Raw genomic sequence first — 24,457 nt, forward strand, 5'->3', positions numbered from 1 at the left:
GGTGCCATATAAATCATTTTCTTTCTTTTTTTGTAATTTATTTATTATCAGTATTTCCTAACAATTAAATGATAGTTATGAGAAACTTAGTCGATTTGAACATATATCAGTTCGGTGAAAGGGCACACGAACATGAAATAAACATACTGAGATGCAATCACCATAAACGTCCAATGAACTCGGTACCCTTTTCTTAGATTATTTTAATATTTATCAATTATTTTAGTTGAAATGTAGACACATTCATTTCCAAACACAGAAGTGAGTTCATCATTTTCATTAAGGAACTCATAACAGAAGTATACAAAGAATGTAGGTATGGTGTGTTTGTGACACAGGATATTGTTGATTTAATGTTCCAACATAGAACAATGTATTTTCAACTGGTTTTCTGGAATATCCATGTTAATCATTTCCTGTGTTTGTATATTCATCTGCAAAAGATTCTGAATCATTCGGTAATAATCATAATTCGTATACAACCTGAATTACATTTTGTATCCAACCCTGAATACACATATTGATGACGTTGCATTACAGGTGCGCAACAACTGATCAAGTGACGTAGTTCGCACCCAAGAAAAGCGGAAGTATTATGGCATCTTGTTAACGTGATGTAGATAAATGGTTCGGATGTGTTGTTATTCTAATACCGTGTGACTACATCCTTATGGATCTCATTCAAGAGTGAGCCGGCTGGAACAAAGGTAAGAAAGCACAAGCGTTCTGTTTCATTAACGCGCTGAAGCTACAGTTGGGAAGGAGACCTGCCACTGCACATATCTCATTCAACAGGCGATTTGCCGGAGGGCTTTGACAGATAGTGTCAGTTCCTTTAAACGTATTTCGTTATGTATGATTTACGGGGAAAATCGAATGCTGTTGTATTCCATTGTGGAATTTGGTCGATTCTAGCGGTTGTTAGAGCAAATGTGAGACTCTGGGCAGCAGATATAGGTCAAGACAATCAGGTACATGAAATGGTGCCCAATTATGTTGCCAATGTTTTAGATTGTATTGTCAAATAAATAGTAAAGGTATTGACATGTGTCATTACTGTCAGTCATGGGTGACAGCACACAGAAAATGACATTCTGTCAAACTACATTTTATTATATGGTTGCATAAAAGTGAAAGTGCAATGTCATTTTTCTGTGTAAGCAGTGACCATTATTGAACACAAGTTGTAAATGGTTGAGTACAGAACACATGCTGATACATCATTGTTCCATTGCATCATCAATTATGCTGTATGGTGAATGGATGATGAAACTTTGAAAGTCAGAGTTATATAATTACTTCATATACTTCTAATTTTCGAAGTCTCAATGACATAGGTATGCTAGAAAGGGGATAAACTTACTGTGTTGGATAATCAGAGGTGATGAGACAATATTATTCATTAGTTTCATATTAAGTTTTGACTTGCTGTGTGTAAATGCACTGAGCATATTAAAATGTCTACTGATACCGGTTTGGTCGTATACTTTGCTGATAGTGTAAACACACTCTTAAAGAAAACAAAAATCAAAGCAAATGCATCCTTCTTATGTCGAATGCAAGTGTTCTGAATTCATTTATGAAACAAAGACCGGAACAAGCTGAATAAATCACTTACTTTATGGGAACAAGCTTTTGTATTAGCACATCTCCCACCACCTGCACATCTCCATGTCATAACTAGAAAGCATGAGATGTGTTTTATGCCATTGCAACCAAAATAGGACATTAATTATTGAAACTCTGAAAAGCCTAGGCGAATGGATGCATGTACTCAGCTATGAATAGTTGTCACACATATATAATCTTTGTAAAAGCTTTATTTAGAGTGTATTTAATTTACAGTCTAGATACACATGACCAAACCAGAATTTGGCCAGTGGATGTCTTTACAAATGCTATTCATGTGCACAGTGACTTTTAAAGTAATGTGAAACCACCGAATGATTTTTATTTGGTTTTAAATCAGTTTTTAAGAGATATCATCATTATATGCCTCTTATTCTCAAACACAAATTCCAAATACAAAACCCCGCTAAGTTTCAGCTGGTTAGGTGTATCTCCTAATTATTTGTCATAGTGGGCAGACAGCAAATACACCTGTTGTTTACACAGAAAGTGGGAGTCACTTGTCGCGATGCATGCTATTTACACACAATATTTTAATCATATCACCCAGTTTATTGTGTACAGTATGTCCCGCTGTTAAGTAATGGTAAGTAATCCTATAAAATCCTTCAAAATTCCATAGGTACAAAACCCCGCTAAGTTTCAGCTGGTTAGGTGTATCTCCTAATTATTTGTCATAGTGGGCAGACAGCAAATACACCTGTTGTTTACACAGAAAGTGGGAGTCACTTGTCGCGATGCATGCTATTTACACACAATATTTTAATCATATCACCCAGTTTATTGTGTACAGTATGTCCCGCTGTTAAGTAATGGTAAGTAATCCTATAAAATCCTTCAAAATTCCATAGGTACAAAACCCCGCTAAGTTTCAGCTGGTTAGATGTAAAACTTGCAGTTACAAGCTCTGACCCATATTTACCTGCCTGCAAATAATTTGGGTTTGACAAGGGATGCTGTTTATCATACAGCTGGAATTGATTATTTATTTTAATGAGTGAATTAATATTGATATATTATCCTGAAATATCAATTCATATACATGCCTAAATTTTAACCTGACCATCAGACAGGTGAATTTGAGAATTTGACAGTCCATGCTGAAAATAACCAGTCCCAGGCAGTCCGGCAGGAAAAAGTGTTATTTCCTGAAATAAGGCACCTATTGATTAATATTTCATCCACAAGACTTCGTTTGAAGTATGAACCTCTTATTCAACGTTCAGTGTCTTCACGCTTGCCAATGTAAAATATACAGAAGTTATATCAGCTTCATCAGTCAGATATTAAGCCAATAAATATTGTTACTGACTAGGGAAATCTCAAGTTAAAAACAAAGTTATTTTCTTCATGTTCTACATGCTTTAATTAAGTCTGGACTAGATGATCCAGTGATCAACATCATGAGCATATTGACAGCTTGTAGTCCAGACAACATATTTGATGTACCTATCTCACTTTGTGTACTGGCAATTATTTGCAACACTTGGAGAGTGTGGGTTTAAACCTCTGGAACGTAATCTTAATCAAGAAAGTGTAATCGCAGATGTCACATGTGAGGTTTGGCCACAGTCTTTATCATACTTTACCATCACCATACTGATATACCCATGTTTAATGATGTCACTTAAGAAGTGCAGTGATCTTTCACCATTTATAGTATGCCTGTTTCACTTACCTGGCCTTACCTCACCATTGGTAGCTTAGCTTCCCCTCTTCCCCACGCTTTGCCTCAACTAAACATTCCTCACCAGGTCGCTTCAATTCCCACGCCACACCTAGCTTTGATTCAGCTAATATCACCACACAGTTTTCCCCAACTCACCAACTGTCACCATGCCCCAACACACCACACTCAACCTCACCTCACCATACAGCTTTCCCCAACTCATTGACTGTTACCATGCCCCAACACACCACACTCAACCTCACCTCTTCACACTGCTTTCCCCAACTCACCAACTGTCACCATGCCCCAACACACCACACTCAACCTCACCTCACCACACAACTTTCCCCAACTCATTAACTGTCACCATGCCCCATCACACCACACTTAACCTCACCTCACCACACAACTTTCCCTAACTTACCAACTGTCACCATGCCCCAACTCACCACACTCAACCTCACCTCACCACACAACTTTCCCCAACTCATTAACTGTCACCATGCCCCAACACACCACACTTAACCTCACCTCACCTCACCTCACCTCACCTCACCTCACCTCACCTCACCTCACCTCACCTCACCGCTTTTCATTAACTGTCACCATGCCCCAACACACCACACTTAACCTCACCTCACCACACAACTTTCCCTAACTTACCAACTGTCACCATGCCCCAACACACTACATTCAACCTCACCTCACCTCTTCACACAGCTTTCCCCAACTCACCAAATGTCGCCATACCCCAGCACACCCACTTTGCCTCACCTCACCTCACCTCACCACACAGCTTTCCCCAACTCACCAACTGTCAGTGTCACTATGCCCCAACACACCACACTCAACCTCACATCTTCACACAGTTTCCCCCAACTCACCAAATGTCACCACACCACACTTTGCCTCACCTCACCTCACCTCACCTCACTTCACCTCACCTCACCTCACCTCACCGCTTTTCCCAACTCACAAATGTCACCATGCCCCAACACACCACACTCAACCTCACCTCTCCTCACCACACAACTTTCCTTATATCAATAACTGTCACCATTCCCCAACACACCACCTTCAAGTTCAACCTCACTTCTCCACACAGCTCTCCACAACTCACCAGTTGTCACCATGCCCCAACAGATCACACTCAATCTCACCTCACCTCACCATATACCTCTCCACAACTCACCAGTTGTCATCATGCCCCAGCACACACAACTCACCCCAGCTTACCTCACAGTCACAGCAGGTCACTTCAAACATGCCACATCTCACCAATCCTGACCTTGTCCCACCTCAGTTTGACTCACCTAGAAAATACCTCTCAACTCAACCCACTCCATCCAACATCAGCATGCCTCACCTCACCTCAACCACAACCTCAGCCTGAACTTCCAAAAAGTTATAATTTTATGCTTGTATTGGTGAGGCTATATTATTATGACACTTAATGATTTAAAGTTGTAGATTCCCATAGTAACTACAAGGTACATGTTGTGTTGTACGCCAACTAGGGGAAGACATGTAATTTTTTGATTCAAGACAAGTGGTTATGTGAGGAAAATCCTTCCTGGACTGTTAAACGTTGCTTGTCATGTAATGGACAGTGTTATCATCATGATGAGTCAGCCAGGTAGACCGTATATCAGGAGCTGATCATATACATTGAGGTCACGGAGCAGATACTCATCTCAGATGCATCCAGGGATGCAATGTCTCTGTATCTGTCAACAAAGTGTTACATGAGTGTTTCTCAGTGTGTTGTGAATCTGTCCACAAACATCACTGGACATCATGGGGCAATACATAAAGTTCTTCACTCACGTAATAATGCCTGTATAGACTAAGGGAATTCCCCATTATATCAAACACTGTGCCATGCCATACCAAAAGATATTGAAATATGGTGCTTGTTGGTCCCAGTCTGGCATTCAGCATTAATGGGTACAACAAGGACTCCTTGACTATAATGTGTCCGAGTGGGGTGTTCATGCTTTACTGTCGCATGGCATCTCAGTGAGCTAGCATATAAAACCAACGTAAACCACATGTGCACGCTGAAATTTGAGCAAAATGTTCTCAAGAATGACATTAAGCCCCATTTCACCTCACCTACCATATATGTCCTCATTTGTATTGCTGCCCCGGGTTTTCAGCCCACATACCTCATCAACAAAGTGTACAAAGTGTCAGCAAAAATTATGTTTGTCTTTATTGTTTTTCTCTGATGATCAGTTGGATGGAGAATGTTTTGTGTGGATAACACACTGTTGACACGTTGTGACACCAGACTGGTGTTAGTGGAACTGTCTTCATTTACAAGGTAGCTTTTACTGGTTCAATCATACATTCTCACAAACCAGTGACTTGTCAAACAGATTGGGACATCTCAGATGCTTTTTTAATGAGACAGGGATTTTCTAAGGAGAAAATTATGGATAATAATAATGTGTCCATTTATATAGCACTAAACTCCACACTAGGTATGCTAATAGCAGTGACAATGAATAACCCAAAACTCTAGCAAATGGTAAGTCATGCCTATATGTATAGCTGTACCTACTGTTTGGAGTTGATTGTAGTAGCCACGTGACTTCCATGTCGTCTGTTCAGTAATGACTGCCTACTACTTGGGAATATGAGAATAACCTAAAACTTTCTTCCACTGAGAAGCATTTATATTTACATATTTAGAAGTGTTAATTACCCAGTAAAGAAAAGACACTGTGTAAAAGTACTGAATACTTTAAAATAGTGGGAGTATGCAAAATGCTAGTTACTTCTCCTGAAAATGCAATTACTCATACGTAAATAAACATGGGAGTAAATACCCAATTGCTTGAAAAATTATCTGGAGCTCTGAAAGTGGCCTCAAGCTTCTAAGTCAAAATGGCCACAGAAAAGTCAAAATGGCCACAAACCCCTAGTCAAAGTGATCACACAAAAAAGTCAAATCGGCCTTACATTATTTTATTATTTTTCAATACTCATGACATTGTATTGTTTGATATCAAAGTGTAAAAATGAGAAAAGTTATAACAGACAAAACTTGATGTTCATTACAAATAACAAATAAATATGTATGTTCTTTAATCATGTACAAGCACCTTTTTACTGTTAATTTTACTGTTTATCAGTTACTTCTAGTCAAAAGCTTGATCTTCTAATGGTCCAGTCAGCTGTTTCGTCTAGTCAAAAGCTTGATCATTCCAACAGTCCTCCTGAAGATTGACCATGACTGCTTCCTTCACCTGAGAAGTATAAGAACAATAAAATTAGACACAAGGATTACTAGTTAATTGATCAGTGGCGGCTAGTTAACAGTCCGAGACGTAACGTGTACTCGAGACGGCCTATCGTCTCTTGTCCGCGAGACGGTGCGCTCCGCGGTACTAACTGAAGCGCTTCCCCCTAATTAATTCAATCACCGTGGAACCACCTTGATTGGGTGCGAACACGATGCAGGGTAATTAAAGCGTCCCGTAAAATCCCCAAGGGTGGTGGGGTACTTGACAGTCGTGAAGGAACGGGTTTTTCGATCTCAGATGCCACGCTTTCGTCATTTGCACTGGATAGGTTACAACCTGGTTAACGAGGCATTTCTAGATTCACATATTAATTAAGGTTACACATTGTTTGTAATCATGTGTAGATTAGTAATTAACGAGCCAATTAGAGGATCCCTACATTACACCCTCTGACCTCTTGAGGACTAAAATGAAAACATATTTAATAAATATTGCATCATATGTTATACTGTTTGTATTACATTACAAAGTATATATGTACTACTAAAAAACTACAATGAATGCCAATAATTTACTAGACAATATATATGTATTGTCATTTCATGTATTTGAGAATAGGGAAATACCTTTTTGACATAGGTTTATCCACTAGACTCCATCAGTAGAGGTTTCCCCTTCTGTGAAGTATCTCAAAGTACCAATCAGGAAAGTGTGTCAATAATAGACACCAAGTCTTGTCATTATTACACTTTGATATCAAACAATACAAATGTCATGAGTATTGAAAAACAATGAAATAATGTATGGATATTTTGACCTTTTTATGTAGCCATTTTGACTTTTTTGTGTGGCTATTTTGACTAGGGTCAGTGTGGCCATTTTGTCCTGTGGCCATTTTGACCTGTTCCCTTCAGTGCCATAGTTATTCAAATTTTAGAAGAATACACAATTATTTCTCAAAAATTGACCTGCAGGTTGTGCAAGTGAGACTCAACTAGGTTGCACTTTGTAACTGGGTTGCACAAGTGCAAGTAAGGAAGCACTAAATGGAGCCCTGTGCAGCAATGCATTACACACACAATACATGATGATATGAATACTGGTAGGAGATATGTACCAGTATATTTGACTCTTTTATTGTACTTGATAAAAGTTGATATGCCTAAGTAGCTGGTTTGTCTTGATCGAGGTGAGACGTAAACTTTATTGCAGAAAATATTTACTTTGGACGCAGAAATCAAATAGAACAGCCAACAGTCAGGATCTGCTCACTGTGCCCAGCTTTAGCCTGAAAACTTGGGACAGTGTTCTCACACCTATGCAGCCCCTACTGTCTGGAACTCTCTTCCTTATGACTCCAAAACCATTTACAATTTCCCACGACCTCCAGTTAGGAACTGGCATCCATCAATGTGGTTCAGGACACGTTTTGACTTGTGTCTGTTTCTGTTTCCAGATGGGGTTTGGCAGTGACCTCCAGGGAAGGGTGTCCCATGAGGGTTTGCTTAGTCTCCAGGATGCCGAGATTCGTTTACTTGAGAACTTCCGGAAGTGCTTGATCCTGCGCTATGAAGCAGACCGACAGTACGCCTCATCTCTCAACAAGTTCCTTCAGCAAGCACAGAAGTTGGACCTCCGGGACGTTCTGGACTTCTCGGCTTATCACGACGTGAGTTTCCAACTTCCTGACATGACGACGAGTATAGATTGTCACATGAAACAACACATTAGATTATTACAGGCTGCCTTCCACAAGTGACACAGGGATAATTTCACTTCTTTACACCAGAGGGTTTACACATCGGTTTTAGCAAAATTATGGCAGGGGAGGCCAGAAACGGGTTTCACACAATTTACCCGTGTGGAGAATAGAACCGAGGTCTTGAGTGTGACATAAAGATGCTTTAACAACCTGGCTACCCAACCACTCTTTGTGTAGTGAGATAATCAGTAGCCATCTTGAGTAAGACGTGAATGAATTTAGTTCTATGCTGCTTTTAGCAATATTCCAACAATACCACATCAGGGAACACGAGCAATAGGCTTCACACATTATGTGGGGAATCCAGCTCAGGTCCTGGTGCTGCACCTTATCCACCAGCCTACCCCACCATGTTTAGTCATTCACTTGCCAACTTCCTCACTCAGGTAATTTCACTCCCTTTCATAAGATAGCCAAGATACATAGAGTGTAACTTCCTCACACAAATTGGCAGGGATTATCTCACTATTCAAGAAATCTAACTTTAATTGTGCAGGCAGAGATTATCTGGGGATATTCTATTCATTAATTTATCAGGGTTTCCTTTCGTCATATGACAGTATCACTGTTGAACATTTTCAGGAAGATAAACTCTCCGCCATCTTTCCTTCAGATCAGAGACCGGTTGACTCTCTCTGACAGTAATGAGGAAGTAAAATTCTGTTCCTGGGAAATGTACATAACCGGTAATTGTGTCATTTCCAATGTTTAAAACAAGGGTCTATCATTGATAGTATCATTTGTATGACGAGCGTATCATTACATCCTGAGCATCCTCAGTGTGGTGGGGGGAGGGATATTGCTATTTAAGTAGTGAGTCAGTTCAAGTAGTTCAAATCGTTTCATGTTCAGACAGCGTGTGTAAAACTGAAAGACGGTTGTGTTTGGACAATAGTGTGAAACATTCAAGTTTACACAGCAAATGTGAAACAGCATACTGTTAGATGGCACCTGTGTGGCACAAGCCAGACAGTGTCGTGTTTAGACAGCCCTCTTTAAAACAGTGACTACCCATGGGAAAAGTGTCACAATAGTGTAGGCCTTGTCATAAAGTGTCTTTGTATGACAAGCCCTTGGACACAAGTCTGATCCTTGGACACAACTTTGATCCTTAGACACAAGTCTGAACCTTGTATGTATGTTTGATCCTTGGACACAAGTCTGATCCATGGACACACCTCTGATCCTTAAACACACCTCTAAACTTGTATGTATGTTTGATCCTTGGATACAAGTCTGATCCATGGAAACAACTCTGATTCTTAGACACACCTCTAAACGTTGTATGTATGTTTGATCCTTGGACACAAGTCTGATCCATGGACACACCTCTGATCCTTAGACATAAGTCTGACCCTTGGACTCATGCCTGACTCATGCCTGACCCTTGTACACACCTCTGAACTTTGTATGTATGTTTGATCTTTAGACACAAGTCTGATCGTTGGACACAAGTCTGATCCTTGGACAAACCTCTGAACCTTGTATGTATGTTTGATCCATAGACACAAGTCTGATCCTTAGATACATGTCTGATCCTGGGACACAAGTTTGATCCATGGACAAAAACATGATTCATTGACCAAGACTGATCACTCATGTTCATTCATGTTCATCACTGCCCCTGTCATGTTCATCACTGCCCCAGCTAAGTTCATCACTGCCCCAGCTATGTTCATTACCGCCCCAGTCATGTTCATCACTGCCCCTGTCATGTTCATCACTGCCCCAGTCATGTTCATCACTGCCCCAGTCATGTTCATCACTGCCCCAGTCATGTTCATCACTGCCCCTGTCATGTTCATCACTGTCCCTGTCATGTTCATCACTGCCCCTGTCATGTTCATCACTGTCCCTGTCATGTTCATCACTGCCCCAGTCATGTTCATCACTGCCCCAGCTATGTTCATCACTGCCCCAGTCATGTTCATCACTGCCCCAGTTATGTTCATCACTGTCCCTGTCATGTTCATCACTGCCCCAGCTATGTTCATCACTGCCCCAGCTATGTTCATCACTACCCCTGTCATGTTCATCACTACCCCTGTCAAGTTCATCACTGCCCCTGTCATGTTCATCACTGCCCCAGTCATGTTCATCACAGCCCCAGTCATGTTCATCACTGCCCCAGTCATGTTCATCACTGTCCCAGTCATGTTCATCACTGCCCCTGTCATGTTCATCACTGCCCCTGTCATGTTCATCACTGCCCTAGCTATGTTCATCACTACCCCTGTCATGTTCATCACTGTCCCTGTCATGTTCATCACTGCCCCTGTCATGTTCATCACTGCCCCAGCTATGTTCATCACTGCCCCGGCTATGTTCATCAGTACCCCTGTCATGTTCATCACTGCCCCTGTCATGTTCATCACTGCCCCTGTCATGTTCATCACTGCCCCAGCTATGTTCATCACTGCCCCAGTCATGTTCACCACTGCCCCAGCTATGTTCATCACTGCCCCTGTCATGTTCATCACTGCCCCAGCTATGTTCATCACTGCCCCTGTCATGTTCATCATTGCCCCAGTCATGTTCATCACTGCCCCTGTCATGTTCATCACTGCCACAGCTATGTTCATCACTGCCCCAGTCATGTTCATCACTGCCCCTGTCATGTTCATCACTGCCCCAGTCATGTTCATCACTACCCCTGTCATGTTCATCACTGCCCCAGTCATGTTCATCACTGCCCCTGTCATGTTCATCACTGCCCCAGCTATGTTCATCACTGCCCCTGTCATGTTCATCACTGCCCCAGCTATGTTCATCACTGCCCCAGCTATGTTCATCACTGCCCCTGTCATGTTCATCACTGCCCCAGCTATGTTCATCACTGCCCCTGTCATGTTCATCACTGCCCCAGTCATGTTCATCACTGCCCCAGCTGTGTTCATCACTGCCCCAGTCATGTTCATCACTACCCTTGTCATGTTCATCACTGCCCCAGCTATGTTCATCACTACCCCTGTCATGTTCATCACTGCCCCAGATATGTTCAACACTGCCCCAGTCATGCTCATCAGTGCCTCATGTCTGTTGATCACTGCCCCAGTTTTGTTGATCAATGCCCCATTTGTGTTGATCACTTCTGGGCCGCATTGGAAGCTGGTAAATGCAGAGTCAAATGATAAAAGAGCTCTTTTCTTAATTTGTATTCCATAGTTTTATTCCCAAATATGAATAACCCCAATATGCTCAAATATATTTACAAATACCAACTACAACATTAGAAATATCTTCAAACATGACACAATTCAAGTGTACAAATAAGACACTATCAGAGTGTGTCCTAGCATGACACAACAGTGCTAGTGTCCAAACAGAATACTACAATAGTGTGTCCAAAATATGACACAACACAAAAGATGCATCAAATGTGTAATCTCCAACTTTTTCAACCATATGTCTACAAACTAGATCCAAACACGCTCCCAAAGCCACCCATTTATACATAGAGAGTGCCACCCAATTATACCTAGAGAGAGCCACCCAATTATACATGGAGCCACCCAATTATACATAGAGAGCGCCACCCAATTATACATAGACAGCCACCCAATTATACATAGAGAGCCACCCAATTATACATAGACAATTATACATAGAGAGAGGCACCCAATTATACGTAGAGAGAGCCACCCAATTATACATAGAGAGCCACCCAATTATACATAGAGTGCCACCCAATTATACATAGAGAGCCACCCAATTATACATAGAGAGAGCCACCCAATTATACATAGAGAGACAATTATACATAGAGAGAGGCACCCAATTATACATAGAGAGTGCCACCCAATTATACATAGAGAGAGGCACCCAATTATACATAGAGTGCCACCCAATTATACATAGAGAGAGCCACCCAATTATACAGAGAGCCACCCAATTATACATAGAGTGCCACCCAATTATACATAGAGAGAGCCACCCAATTATACATAGAGAGACAATTATACATAGAGCAAGGCACCCAATTATACATACATAGAGAGAGCCACCCAATTATACATAGAGAGAGCCAGTAAAGTGTGACTGCTCTCATTCAAGTCGAACACCGAAGTGAAAACAACCACGTACTAATCTACACGGGTGTCTGCAGAAAAGGTGTCAGTTGCAAATGTGTTGGCGCAAACGTTATTGTGTATCCATGAACGGGGGTGTTTCGGGTGAATCCTTCTGTCCAACTTCCAAACGTATGTTCATTAGTAGCATGTATTATGATGTTTTTATTTATGTTTGTGAAACTGTGTTATTAACAACATTTAGTTGGTGTATGAACCTGGACATCCCTGTCTAGCCGGCATTTATGTCTGCCTATGGCCCATTCATTTGTCACTAAGGTTGGCTCAGACTTGAAATAGCCATGAAAGTAACAACATACTGGTTTTACAAAGAATACTGATATTGACGTCAAGAACAGCTGACATAACTTATGTTGCATGTGAAATGGTGATAACCATGTTAACGTGAGGATTTGCTACATGACTGAAAAATACAGATGACTTGTGTTAACAAAGCTGCTATTTAGACAGACTGTCTGTCTGCTGCTGTGTGGAATAGAGAGAGTCTGAATTTAGCCCATTGAGTGAGTGACTGGACAGATAGAGTTGTAATACTAAATAGGTCAAGCTGAGTACGTCAGCTCTACCAGGAAGCAGTATCAGGAGAGTCTCGTCTTTGTTGTTATCAATGAACAGTTATTTATTCAACTACAAAGGACATTAAAAATACAAATAAAGTCCTTATTAACTCTTCCATATTTCAGTACAGTCATTGGTTATGTGAGTGAGTAGTTTTATGCTGCACTTAGCAATATTCCAGCTATCTGATGTCAGTCTGTAAATAATTGAGTCTGGATCAGACAATCCAGTGTTCACATCATTGTTCTGTGCGGTTGGGAATTGATGACGTGTGTCAACCATGTCAGTGAGCCTGACCAACCGATCCCATTAGACACCTCTTAAGACAAGCTTGGTTTTCACGAGTCATCTTTGGTTAAAGTTTCACGACATGGAGATCAGTATTGTCTGGTTGAACTCCATCTTTGATCTTGCTATAGTTGAGTATATAAGGAGCAAAACTGCTCTTCCCTTGTGTCAGTATATAAATAAGGAGATGACAGTAAAAGGCAGTGGTCAGTGTGTGTGTTAAATAAGCAGGCTGCAAGAAGAGTCAGAGAGGTCTGTCTATTAAAATAGGGAGACTATTGGAAGAGCATGAAGTCTGTCTGTTCTGTCTGTGTGTCAGTGTGTAAAATACGGAGACAACAGGAAGAGCCAGAGGTCTGTCTGCTCTTCCTGTGTGTCAGTGTGTAAAAGGGGAAGACAACAGGAAGAACCAGAGGTCTGTCTGCTCTGCCTGTGTGTAGTGTTTAAAATAGCGAGACAACAGGAAGAATCAGAGGTCTGTCTTCTCCTCCTGTGTGTCAGTGTGAGAAGTAGGGAGACAACAGGAAGAGCCAGAGGTCTGGCTGCTCCTCCTGTCTGTCAGGATGTAAAAGAGGGAGACAACAGGAAGAGCCAGACGTCTGTCTGCTCCTCCTGTGTGTCTGTGTGAGAAGTAGGGAGACAACAGGAAGAGCCAGAGGTCTGTCTGCTCTGCCTATGTGTCAGTGTGTAAAGTTGAGAGACAACAGGAAGAGCCAGAGGTCTGTCTGCCAGTGTTCAAAGTAGGGAGACTAAAGGAAGATTCAAAGGTCTGTCTGCTCTGCCTATGTGTCAGTGTGTAAAGTAGGGAGACAACAGGAAGAGCCAGTGGTCTGTCTGCTCTTCCTATGTGTCAGTGTGTAAAGTAGGGAGACAACAGGAAGAGCCAGTGGTCTGTCTGCTCTGCCTGTGTGTCACTGTGTTGACCTGTTCTCTCACTCAGGAGTATTTTGGTTTTCCAAGGACAACTGACCATCTCTCTTCCATTTGTCTGCATGAAGACCATTTTGTTAAATGAGTAACTTGAATACTGTTGGTTTGGCTGTTTTCAGTTTTGGGGAACACCTTCGTTCATCTAAAGGATTCTGATATCTGTGAAGAATATTCAGCAAACTTAGTACTTAGAAAAAGTTTGTTCAACCAATAGCTCTAGAAGTATTCATTAACATGTTTTCAAAATTCAGAAGCTCATTCCATGAAGAACTGCTGTGCTTTGATTATGCTTTGTTTATACATTTCTAATTTTTGAAAGGGTTATGTCAGTGTACATTACTATGAAAACGAAAAAAAAACAATCAAACTGTTATGCCAAACTTCAACACAATGGATTTATGAGTTTGTAATAAGGGGATATATCCATATCTGTATGAATGGAGCAGTGCAAAGTCATATTTTGATATTTTTGATTTATCAAGAAATATTACAGTTCACATCTCTTTAACTCAGGCTGCAGTCAGGCTGCATAAAAAGAATTAAATATTTCTTGGGCACATTTTTTTTAAAAGTGATGATGGCGGTAGGACTTTGTTTTTTAATTTTTGATAGGAAAAAAGTGACATGGGAGGAACACATTTTTTCATTCTCTCAGAAATTCAGCCTGGGAAGTTCCAGACGTATTAATGAGTTGTCGATTCAGTCACACTCATTCTTACAGACAGTGATTCTTATAGTGGACAAATGGATGCTTGGGACACGGCGAAGTCAGAACTATTTATTTTAAACGGCAATAAAAGATTGTTATTAGCACAAATGAAAGCGATGCACCGATGGCCAAGAACCATTTCACTTTTTTCAGTTAAACTTAAAAGTCCACATCGAACTTGTTCAACCAATTACTTTACAATCATGTAATAGGGTGATTTCAAAGTAATGGTTTCTTTGTTGATAGGAAGGGTGCCATGCAAAGTTTTGCACAGATCTCTGGTCTTTGCCAAGACTGAACATTATTGATTGTTGTTCAGCTGAAGTTGGAAATCACATTATTAGCGAGCTTTGCTCACATATTTGTTTTGTTGTGTGTCACGATCTGTGTTTCCTGTTTCAGGCCGTTAGCACGATAGTGAAGGAGACGGAGAACATGGTGTTGCGGCTGCGTCTGAACGCTGACGCTCTCTCGTCACGGACTCTGGATACTCTTAATGCAGTCATCAGCGAGAAGAAAGCTCTCCGGAAACAGTATCTGGAAGAAAGGAACAGACTCGACTCAGACTTCAATAAGGTGAGAACAGACTCGACTCAGACTTCAATAAGGTGAGAACAGACTCGACTCAGACTTCAATAAGGTGAGAACAGACTCGACTCAGACTTCAATAAGGTGAGAACAGACTCGACTCAGACTTCAGTAAAGTGAGAACGGACTCCAGACTTACAACAGTCTTCTCAAACTAAACTCTGATGGACACCAGATGGACACCAAAACGTCTCCACACAGACTTCATGCAGACTCCACAGATGTATTATAGAAACCACACAGTCTCCATACAGACTTCACATGGACTTCACACAGACTTCACATAGACTTCACAGTCTTTACACAGACTTCACATAGACTTCATGCACACTTCACACAGACTTCACACAAACAGACAAACTCAATAAATACACCTCACAGACTCCATGCAGATTTAATGTGTGTTTCCAGATTACATATTAAGATGTACCTCTAAATGGAACTCAATGTTGGATGTAGGTATCAGAAAATTGCCTGTCCCAGTGTTTTAGTACAATTGGAATTTGGGTGGAGGACAGTAAGACACGGCATTTCTGTTATAGACTCATGAATCTGTTCTTTACAAAATAGGATTGATGAAGGATAATCTTTGTACATTTTGTCAGTTAGAAAGTGAAACATTAGACAATTTATTTTCTTCCTGTCGAAAAGGTCAAGCTATGATAAATGAGCTCCAATTTTTGTAAGAAAACAGAAACTACTTGAAGTAAAACTTAGATACGGGCAATCCCTTCTTTGTGATCCAGAGTTGAATATTTTTGAAAAACACCTTTTTATAATAACCATGCGTATTATTCCAAACTGTCATTACAATACAACTATTTATTTTTACCCAATTATTACCTCTAATAAACATGATAAAATATCATCACAACATTGACACATTCATAGTTTTCCCTATGCTGACTCGTTCCTTGGAGACAAGTCCAAGTGTACAGAAAAATGGGTCGCCTTGCTAATATAGATGGACACGACTAATGTTTGTTCATATCTTCCTCGCTCCTCCCATTCTCTCCTAAATTTCAAATCGTTTTTCTTTGTTTCTTTCATTTTCTGGTGTCCCCCGCCGTGATATTGCTGGAATATTGCTAAAAGCAGCGTAAAACTAAGCTCACTCACTCACTCTTTATTTCTTTATACTTTATTCATACAGTCATTTAACCTGTGTTGTTTCCCATTTTCCTGCAGTTTAGATACAAGTTCACTTCATATTACCAAGCCTTAATAATTTGAAAAAGGGGATTTTCCAGATTACCGTTTATACCTCTTACTTATGTGTGTTTCAGGTGCAGGAGAATGTCCAGGGCAACAAATCGGAATATCTCCGCATGGCTGAAAAGCTGAAGCTGGAACGAGCCAAGTACATGGACATACAGACAAAAGGTAGGTCAGAGATCTGTTCATACTCACCAGTCTTGTTTCTTGTGACTAAAAGTGTGAGGAATGCCAAGGAAGTCAATTATGGTATGACATGTATGGTATGACGTGTATGGTATGACATGTATGGTATGACATCTACTGGAGACTGTTCTTGTGTTCGGCAGGCAAGATTGGTAGCAAGCTGGAGGATGCCCGGGCGCGGTACCACAAGACGACAGTAAAGCTACATAAACTACATAATGACTACGTCATATCACTGAAAGATGCTACAGAGTTCCAGACGGGCTATCTTGGTACCACGCTCCCTGCCTTCCTCGACTCTCACCAGGCTGTGCAGGAAACACTGCTACACCAGAGGTCAGAATCTCATCACTCCTTAGTCTTGTGGGTAAATCTGTTGCTACTGGGTTCATCCAGTAGTGTTGCCTCACTCACTTATCAACACTTCTGGGAGTGGCGGCTAGCTAGCCCAGTGGTCAAAGCGCTGAAGATACATGTTTGATTTCCTACATGGGCACAATGTGTGAAGCCCATTTCTGGCATCCCCTACCAGTATATAGATGGAATATTGCTAAAAGTGGAATAAAACTAAACTCACTCTCACTCAGCATCAACACATCCAACAACTCACTCAAATCCACTCACAAACTCACTTACTCACTCAAATCCACTAACAAATTCCCCAACCCACTCACTGACTCACTCACTCACCAACTTTAAGCTCGACCACTCACCCACTTGTTCATCAACCTATCCCCAACCAGCTCACTCACCAACTCAACCACTCACTTTCAACTCATCCACCACCAGCTCACTCACCAACTCAACCACTTGCTCATCAATTCATCCACTACCAACTTACACCAACTCAACCACTTGCTCATCAATTCATCCACTACCAGCTCACTCACCAACTCAACCACTTGCTCATCAACTCATCCACTACCAGCTCACTCACCAACTCAACCACTTGCTCATCAACTCATTCACCACCAGCTCACTCACTAACTCAACCACTTGCTCATCAATTCATCCACTACCAGCTCACTCACCAACTCAGCCACTTGCTCATCAATTCATCCACTACCAGCTCACTCACCAGCTCAACCACTCATCCAATCCCTCTCTGACTGTTCCAGTAAGTTTGTGCTTGAGGACTTTCTGGAGCTGACCAACCTGTCCAGTGAGGAGTACCAGGCCATGCACCGATCCATGGAGGATGCGGTCAACAAGATCGAGCCAACCACAGAGTACACCCCCGGCTTCATCACCAAGTTCAAGTGAGTAGTTCATCAGAATAATGAGTGTGTTGGCACAGGAAAACCTGATCAGCACCAGCCAGGCTTGGCTGTGCCTGTCAAACCCTGGTATGTAGACATTACTGTAATCCTATGAGGACCCATGTTAGAGTTGGTCTTCACTAACACATGCTTGTCGTAAGAGGTGACTAATGGGAGTGAGTGGGCTCGCTGACTTGGTTGACACGTGTCATCATATCCCATTGCATAGACTGATGTTCATGCTGTCAGTCACTGGATTTTCATTTCCATGCTTCGTTATTTGGCAGGCCGCCACATGGCCGCAATATTGCTAAGTTATACAACACACAACCGACAGTTTCCTACTGACTGTGAAACCTCTGAAACAGCAGCAAATTTAGATGTTCGTTCTCCATGTTACAGGAGCGAGAAACTGTCAAAACTGATGTTTGACTTTGATGACAAGCTGCTGGATGACTACAAGGGCGTCCTGAAACCTAGTACCCTGCAGATAGACGATGCCACTTGTGAATCTCTGCAGCACAAGTACGTGACCCATTAGAAAGTGCTGACTCATCACCCTGCAGATAGACGATGCTACCTGTGAATTTAATCCTCGGTTTCTCCAGGGTATACGTTCCAATAAATCTCCACTGGATCTCCCTGAATCTACTGTTCTTCAATTTTATTGCCTCCCTTGGCTTGCTTTTTATCCAGTCAGGTCTACGCTGAGAAGTTGAACGAACTCACTTTCCCTTTTAAAATTACCTTAACAATTCAAATTTGGAAACAAAAACGATGCTGAGAATGATCTGAAAGCTGTAGAAGGATTTCTTGCATATATTTTTAAGTTTTGGACCTGTCAATTTGTCTGTTGGATTTCCCTGAATCTGTGTCCCACTGCAAACAAACCTTCACAGCTGTGATGCCTATCTTTCTTGACACTGGCTAGCTCAGTTGTAACGGCGTCTTAGCAGCAGAATTACACGTACTGTGTACAGTAAACTGTGTACCGTACAGTCCTGGGTGGAGGGTGTAAGATGATATTGTTTGAGATCATGTGTGAGATGATGTTTTGGGGTTGTGCAGGAAGTCGGAGTATGGGGACCAGTTGGCAGCCTCCCAGTCAACGATGGAGCAAAAGACGTCGATGCTGCAGGAATTAGCTGTGGAGGTACAGCAGCTGGATGACAAGGTTGTGGAGGATCACACACTTGACAACATCACAAAGTAAGTCACACACCCTCACTAGCAATCTGCAGCTGCTCAGTGTTGCTGCCTTTATGTGCTGGCAAATAGATTCATAGCTTCAGCAACCCCACAAAAGTTCTAGAATCTGTACTTTACTGAGAAAGTGTGATCACAAGCATAACATGAGAACACACTTAACTGTTGTCATCAGGCTATAGTGACAGAATTTGGGCCGCGTTTGCTGAGTTTCAAGACAGTCACTCTAGGTAAACTTAGTGTCAGAGTATTTCGTCACACTCCACCACTCAGTGTAACAAAACTTAGTCTCAGAGTATTTCGTTACACTCCACCACTCAGTGTAACAAAACTTAGTGTCAGAGTATTTCGTCACACTCCACCACTCAGTGTAACAAAACTTAGTCTCAGAGTATTTCGTTACGCTCCACCACTCAGTGTAAAAAAACTTAGTGTCAGAGTATTTCGTCACACTCCACCACTCAGTGTAACAAAACTTAGTCTCAGAGTATTTGGTCACACTCCACCACTCAGTGTAACAAAACTTAGTGTCAGAGTATTTGGTCACACTCCACCACTCAGTGTAACAAAACTTAGTGTCAGAGTATTTCATCACACTCCACCACTCAGTGTAACAAAACTTAGTCTCAGAGTATTTCGTCACACTCCACCACTCAGTGTAACAAAACTTAGTCTCAGAGTATTTGGTCACACTCCACCACTCAGTGTAACAAAACTTAGTCTCAGAGTATTTCGTCACACTCCACCACTCAGTGTAACAAAGCTTAGTCTCAGAGTATTTGGTCACACTCCACCACTCAGTGTAACAAAACTTAGTGTCAGAGTATTTGGTCACACTCCACCACTCAGTGTAACAAAACTTAGTGTCAGAGTATTTGGTCACATTCCACCACTCAGTGTAACAAAACTTAGTGTCAGAGTATTTCGTCACACTCCACCACTCAGTGTAACAAAACTTAGTGTCAGAGTATTTCGTCACACTCCACCACTCAGTGTAACAAAACTTAGTCTCAGAGTATTTGGTCACACTCCACCACTCAGTGTAACAAAACTTAGTGTCAGAGTATTTGGTCACACTCCACCGCTCAGTGTAACAAAACTTAGTCTCAGAGTATTTGGTCACACTCCACCGCTCAGTGTAACAAAACTTAGTCTCAGAGTATTTGGTCACACTCCACCACTCAGTGTAACAAAACTTAGTGTCAGAGTATTTCGTCACACTCCACCACTCAGTGTAACAAAACCAAGTAGAAGGTCGCATCAAGTAACCTTTGAGAGACCAATGACCATCCAATCAAACGTGAGACGGTTAAACAGATTTAACCAATCGGACAACAGCTACTATTTAGGGATCGGAGGGACTTTCAAAATATTCAGGCCACTGACACAGATCTCTCCACAAACAAAAATCAGCATATAACACAGTTATTTGACCTGCAGTATATACGCTTTGGGGTTTCTGTTGACATGGTTACCATTAGCTAATATTTCCATAAGATAACATCCCTGAATATTGCCCAAAACACTATTTTCGGTGACTATTTACTCACCATTGTCATGGTTGTACGTACGCTGTGTGCATCACCCGCAAGTGAGCGTACACTAAATTGCATTCAGAATTGTTCAGGTACGAACCTTTTCAAGATAGAAATTTCAAAAGGTATGTGCGAATGTGCACTTTCGCGATTTGGTAAGCTGAGTTCTGATTGGTCAGTCTCAAAGGTTACCTGACACAACCTCCCATAAGGTTTTGTTCGACTCAGTCATGGAGTGTAATGAAAAGTACTGTGGATAAGTTTACTTAGACTGCAGGACAGTGATCATATTTCCCCTTGACTCCATTGAAGGCATGCCATGACTTGTCTACCACTGATGCTGTCACCATGTCAGTTATGTGTAAGACAGCAGTTTATTATGGTGACACATTGTTGAATCTGGCACTGGATGCTGGGACGATGTGTTGCAGGTGGAAGATGACTTGTTTGCCTTCTGATGCTATCATAATGTCAGTTACATGTAAGACAGTAGTTTATGGTGACACATTGTTGAAGCTGGCACTGGATACTGGGATGATGTGTTGCAGGTACGTTGACAAACGGAAGCAGCAAGAAATACTGAAGAAGGAGATTGCGGAGGAGAAGGTTCGGGTGGAGAGACTGACAGACTTGCAATCATACATCAGCCGGGGTCTCGACGAGCTGGGAGACAACCCTCCTCCGGTCCTCGCAGACTTGCAAGAAAACGGAGACCTGGTGAGTGGTATAGCTAAATTCTGAACACAAATTGGATGATTATTCCTTTAGCATGGATGACCTTGTGCTTTAACATGGATGACCTTGAGGTTTAACATGGATGACCTTGACCTTGCAGGAGATGGAAACCATCTGAGTTCTATTACTAAATCCCAAACACAAATCAACTGATGGTTTCCAATTGGTTATTCCTTAACAATGAACTGACCTTTAACTAACATGGATGACCTTGTAGGAGACAAGTTCCAACACCTCCACATCCTCGACAGGCAAGAAGAAGAAGTTTTCCCTGCCCAACATCACGGGGCTGAGGAAGAATAATCAGGGCCTCAAGTCCAGCAGGGACGATGTAGACAAGTCTTCTCGGGATGACCTCCTGGAGACGGGGCATGGTGTTCGTGAGAGCTACGAGCACACAGAACCCGGCAGCTTCAGTAACGGCCCCCGGACCTCCATGAATGTGATGAGAGAGGCGGGACTCATGCAGGTGAGTGATGACTGGCAGGTGTTTGTATTGTTTAAGTTGTTACACACATTCTCATCCTCTTGTGTGCAGGGATATATAATTCCTGCTTACAGTGTGAACGAATGTGTAAGAGCGCTTAGTATTACAACACATTCAGCAATATTCAGCTACATAGCAACAGTCTGTAAATAGTCTGGACCAGACAATCCAATGATCAACAGCATGAGCATCAATCTACAGGATTTGCATATGATGACATGTGTCTACCAGCTTACATACCTGTGGTATGCCATATTGATTTACTGGTGTTACTGAGAATCTCATCCTCTTGTGTGCAGGACGTGGGAATCCCGCAGCCTAAGTCACGTCTTGAAGATGAGGAGTGGTTTCATGGAGTCTTGCCACGGGAAGAAGTGCAGAGACTGTTGAATAACGACGGAGACTATCTTGTGCGCGAGAGTAAAAATAAACGAACAAATGAAACCCAATATGTGTTATCTGTGTACTGGTCTGGATATAAACACTTCATCATTCAGGGAGACGTAAGTATGAGTGTCTTTGTTAGAAAATAAACAGTTCATCATACAGGGACATGTACGTATGAGTGTCTTTGTGAGGAAATAAACACTTCATCATTGAGGGAGATGTAAGTATCTGTTTGTTGGGGTATAAACACTTCATCTTTCAGGCAGATGTAAGTGTCAGAATGTTTGTCAGGATATAAACACTTCATCATTCGGGCAGATGTAATTGTCAAAATGTTTATGGAGGGTATAAACACTTCATCATTCAGGGAGACGTACGTATGAGTGTGTTTGTCAGGATATAAACACTTCATCATTCAGGGAGACGTACGTATGAGTGTGTTTGTCAGGATATAAACACTTCATCATTCAGGGAGACGTATGTATGAGTGTGTTTGTCAGGATATAAACACTTCATCATTCAGGGAGACGTACGTATGAGGGTGTTTGTCAGGATATAAACACTTCATCATTCAGGGAGATGTACGTATGAGTGTGTTTGTGTGGGTATAAACACTTCATTGTACTGGTCTGTACTGTATCATTCTACTGGTTGAGATATTTCAATGCTTCATCATTGTACTTTTGTGGAGAGAAGATAGGTACAAGAGTTGTGTGTTGCTGATGTGTGCATAATGCTGGTTGCGTTTCAGACAGGGGCATGGAAGTTCGAGGGTATGTCGTATCCCACAATCCCTGAGCTGATCTTCCAGCAGCACTGCTCGGGGGACCCCGTGACCACCAAGTCCCAGGCCATCCTGCGGACACCCATACTCCGCGAGGAGTGGGAGCTGATGAATGACGACATCTCCCTCGAGATGAAGATAGGAAATGTGAGTCAGCCTCCTTTGTACAGTCTGTTTTCTTGAAAATCTCCACAATGAATTGCACTCAAACACGAAAAAAAAACCAAATTAACAATATGCCTCAAGCATCAGTATTGGCTTCAAAGAGATTTCCAACAGTGAGACCATTGAAGGTCCGGGGTAGAATAGGCCTTCAGCAACCCATGCTTGCCGTAAAAGGCGACTATGCTTGTTGTAAGAGGTGACTAACCGGATAGGATGGTCAGACTCGCTGACTTGGTTGACACATGTCATCGATTCCCAACTGCGCAAATCGATGCACATGCTATTAATCATTGGATTGTCTGGCCCAGACTAAATTATTTACAGACCGCTGGACCGCTTATTTACAGCTGGAATGCTGCTTAAAGTGGCGTAAAACTAAACTCACTCACTCACTCCCTCCAACAGGCGACTATGGGTCCTGTCATAATACAAGTGCACTCTGATTACTGACAGCAGTGAGTCCATGTTCAAATCAGAATCACAACACGATGACTTTCAGTGCTACTGATGAAATCAACCGTACTTGTTCCCTTTGCTTATCTGAGCTGTTGCTACACTCTTGTCACAATGTTGAAAAAAAACCACTGATGGTTTGTTAAACAACCATTCTGTTTTGTTGACAAAAAATTATAAAGTTCTGCACAGTTGGTTTGGTTTTCCTATTTGCTTTGGCATTAGTTTGAGTTGTTTGCAATTATTTGCTTTTGAGTGCAGTTTATTGAGGCGATGTTAACTCAGGCTTGACATTCCGTGGTCTAACTGACAGTGTTGATCAGCCAACGTGTCTTAAATCCATGTAAAACGCTTTAGTTTCATTGATCAATGAAACCTCAACAAGTTTCTGTGTCACCCCTCAGAGGAGGGTGAAAAGTGGAGAAAAATATTATAAGTTATCACATCGTGTCGAGGGAAAGACAGGGTTTTATCAGTCTCAAGTAAGGTTGTATTCCCCGATCCGGCACTTTACTAAAGGCTTGTCGATGCACGCTTTTCTCACTTCGTGTCGTCACCGAGGTGTAGCAGGGT

The 24,457-nt window shown here is 41.8% G+C and overlaps 1 protein-coding gene across 1 annotated transcript in view; it reads left to right on the top strand.

Moving 5' to 3' along the window:
* The first annotated feature begins 497 nt into the window (after window positions 1-497).
* Window positions 498-24,457, top strand: part of LOC137259829 (tyrosine-protein kinase Fer-like) — a 43,601-nt gene continuing 19,641 nt past the window's right edge. Inside the window, exons 1-12 of the mRNA XM_067797449.1 lie at window positions 498-707; window positions 8,006-8,218; window positions 15,287-15,460; window positions 16,759-16,855; window positions 17,017-17,209; window positions 17,992-18,132; window positions 18,535-18,657; window positions 19,201-19,341; window positions 21,422-21,590; window positions 21,826-22,077; window positions 22,395-22,598; window positions 23,234-23,413. Of these exons, the coding sequence (XP_067653550.1) occupies window positions 8,006-8,218; window positions 15,287-15,460; window positions 16,759-16,855; window positions 17,017-17,209; window positions 17,992-18,132; window positions 18,535-18,657; window positions 19,201-19,341; window positions 21,422-21,590; window positions 21,826-22,077; window positions 22,395-22,598; window positions 23,234-23,413 (1,887 nt within the window). The 5' untranslated portion in view covers window positions 498-707. The remainder of the gene's footprint in view (window positions 708-8,005; window positions 8,219-15,286; window positions 15,461-16,758; window positions 16,856-17,016; window positions 17,210-17,991; window positions 18,133-18,534; window positions 18,658-19,200; window positions 19,342-21,421; window positions 21,591-21,825; window positions 22,078-22,394; window positions 22,599-23,233; window positions 23,414-24,457) is intronic.

Source organism: Haliotis asinina, chromosome 13 (genome assembly GCF_037392515.1).
Source record: "Haliotis asinina isolate JCU_RB_2024 chromosome 13, JCU_Hal_asi_v2, whole genome shotgun sequence".
Classification (NCBI taxonomy): domain Eukaryota; kingdom Metazoa; phylum Mollusca; class Gastropoda; order Lepetellida; family Haliotidae; genus Haliotis; species Haliotis asinina.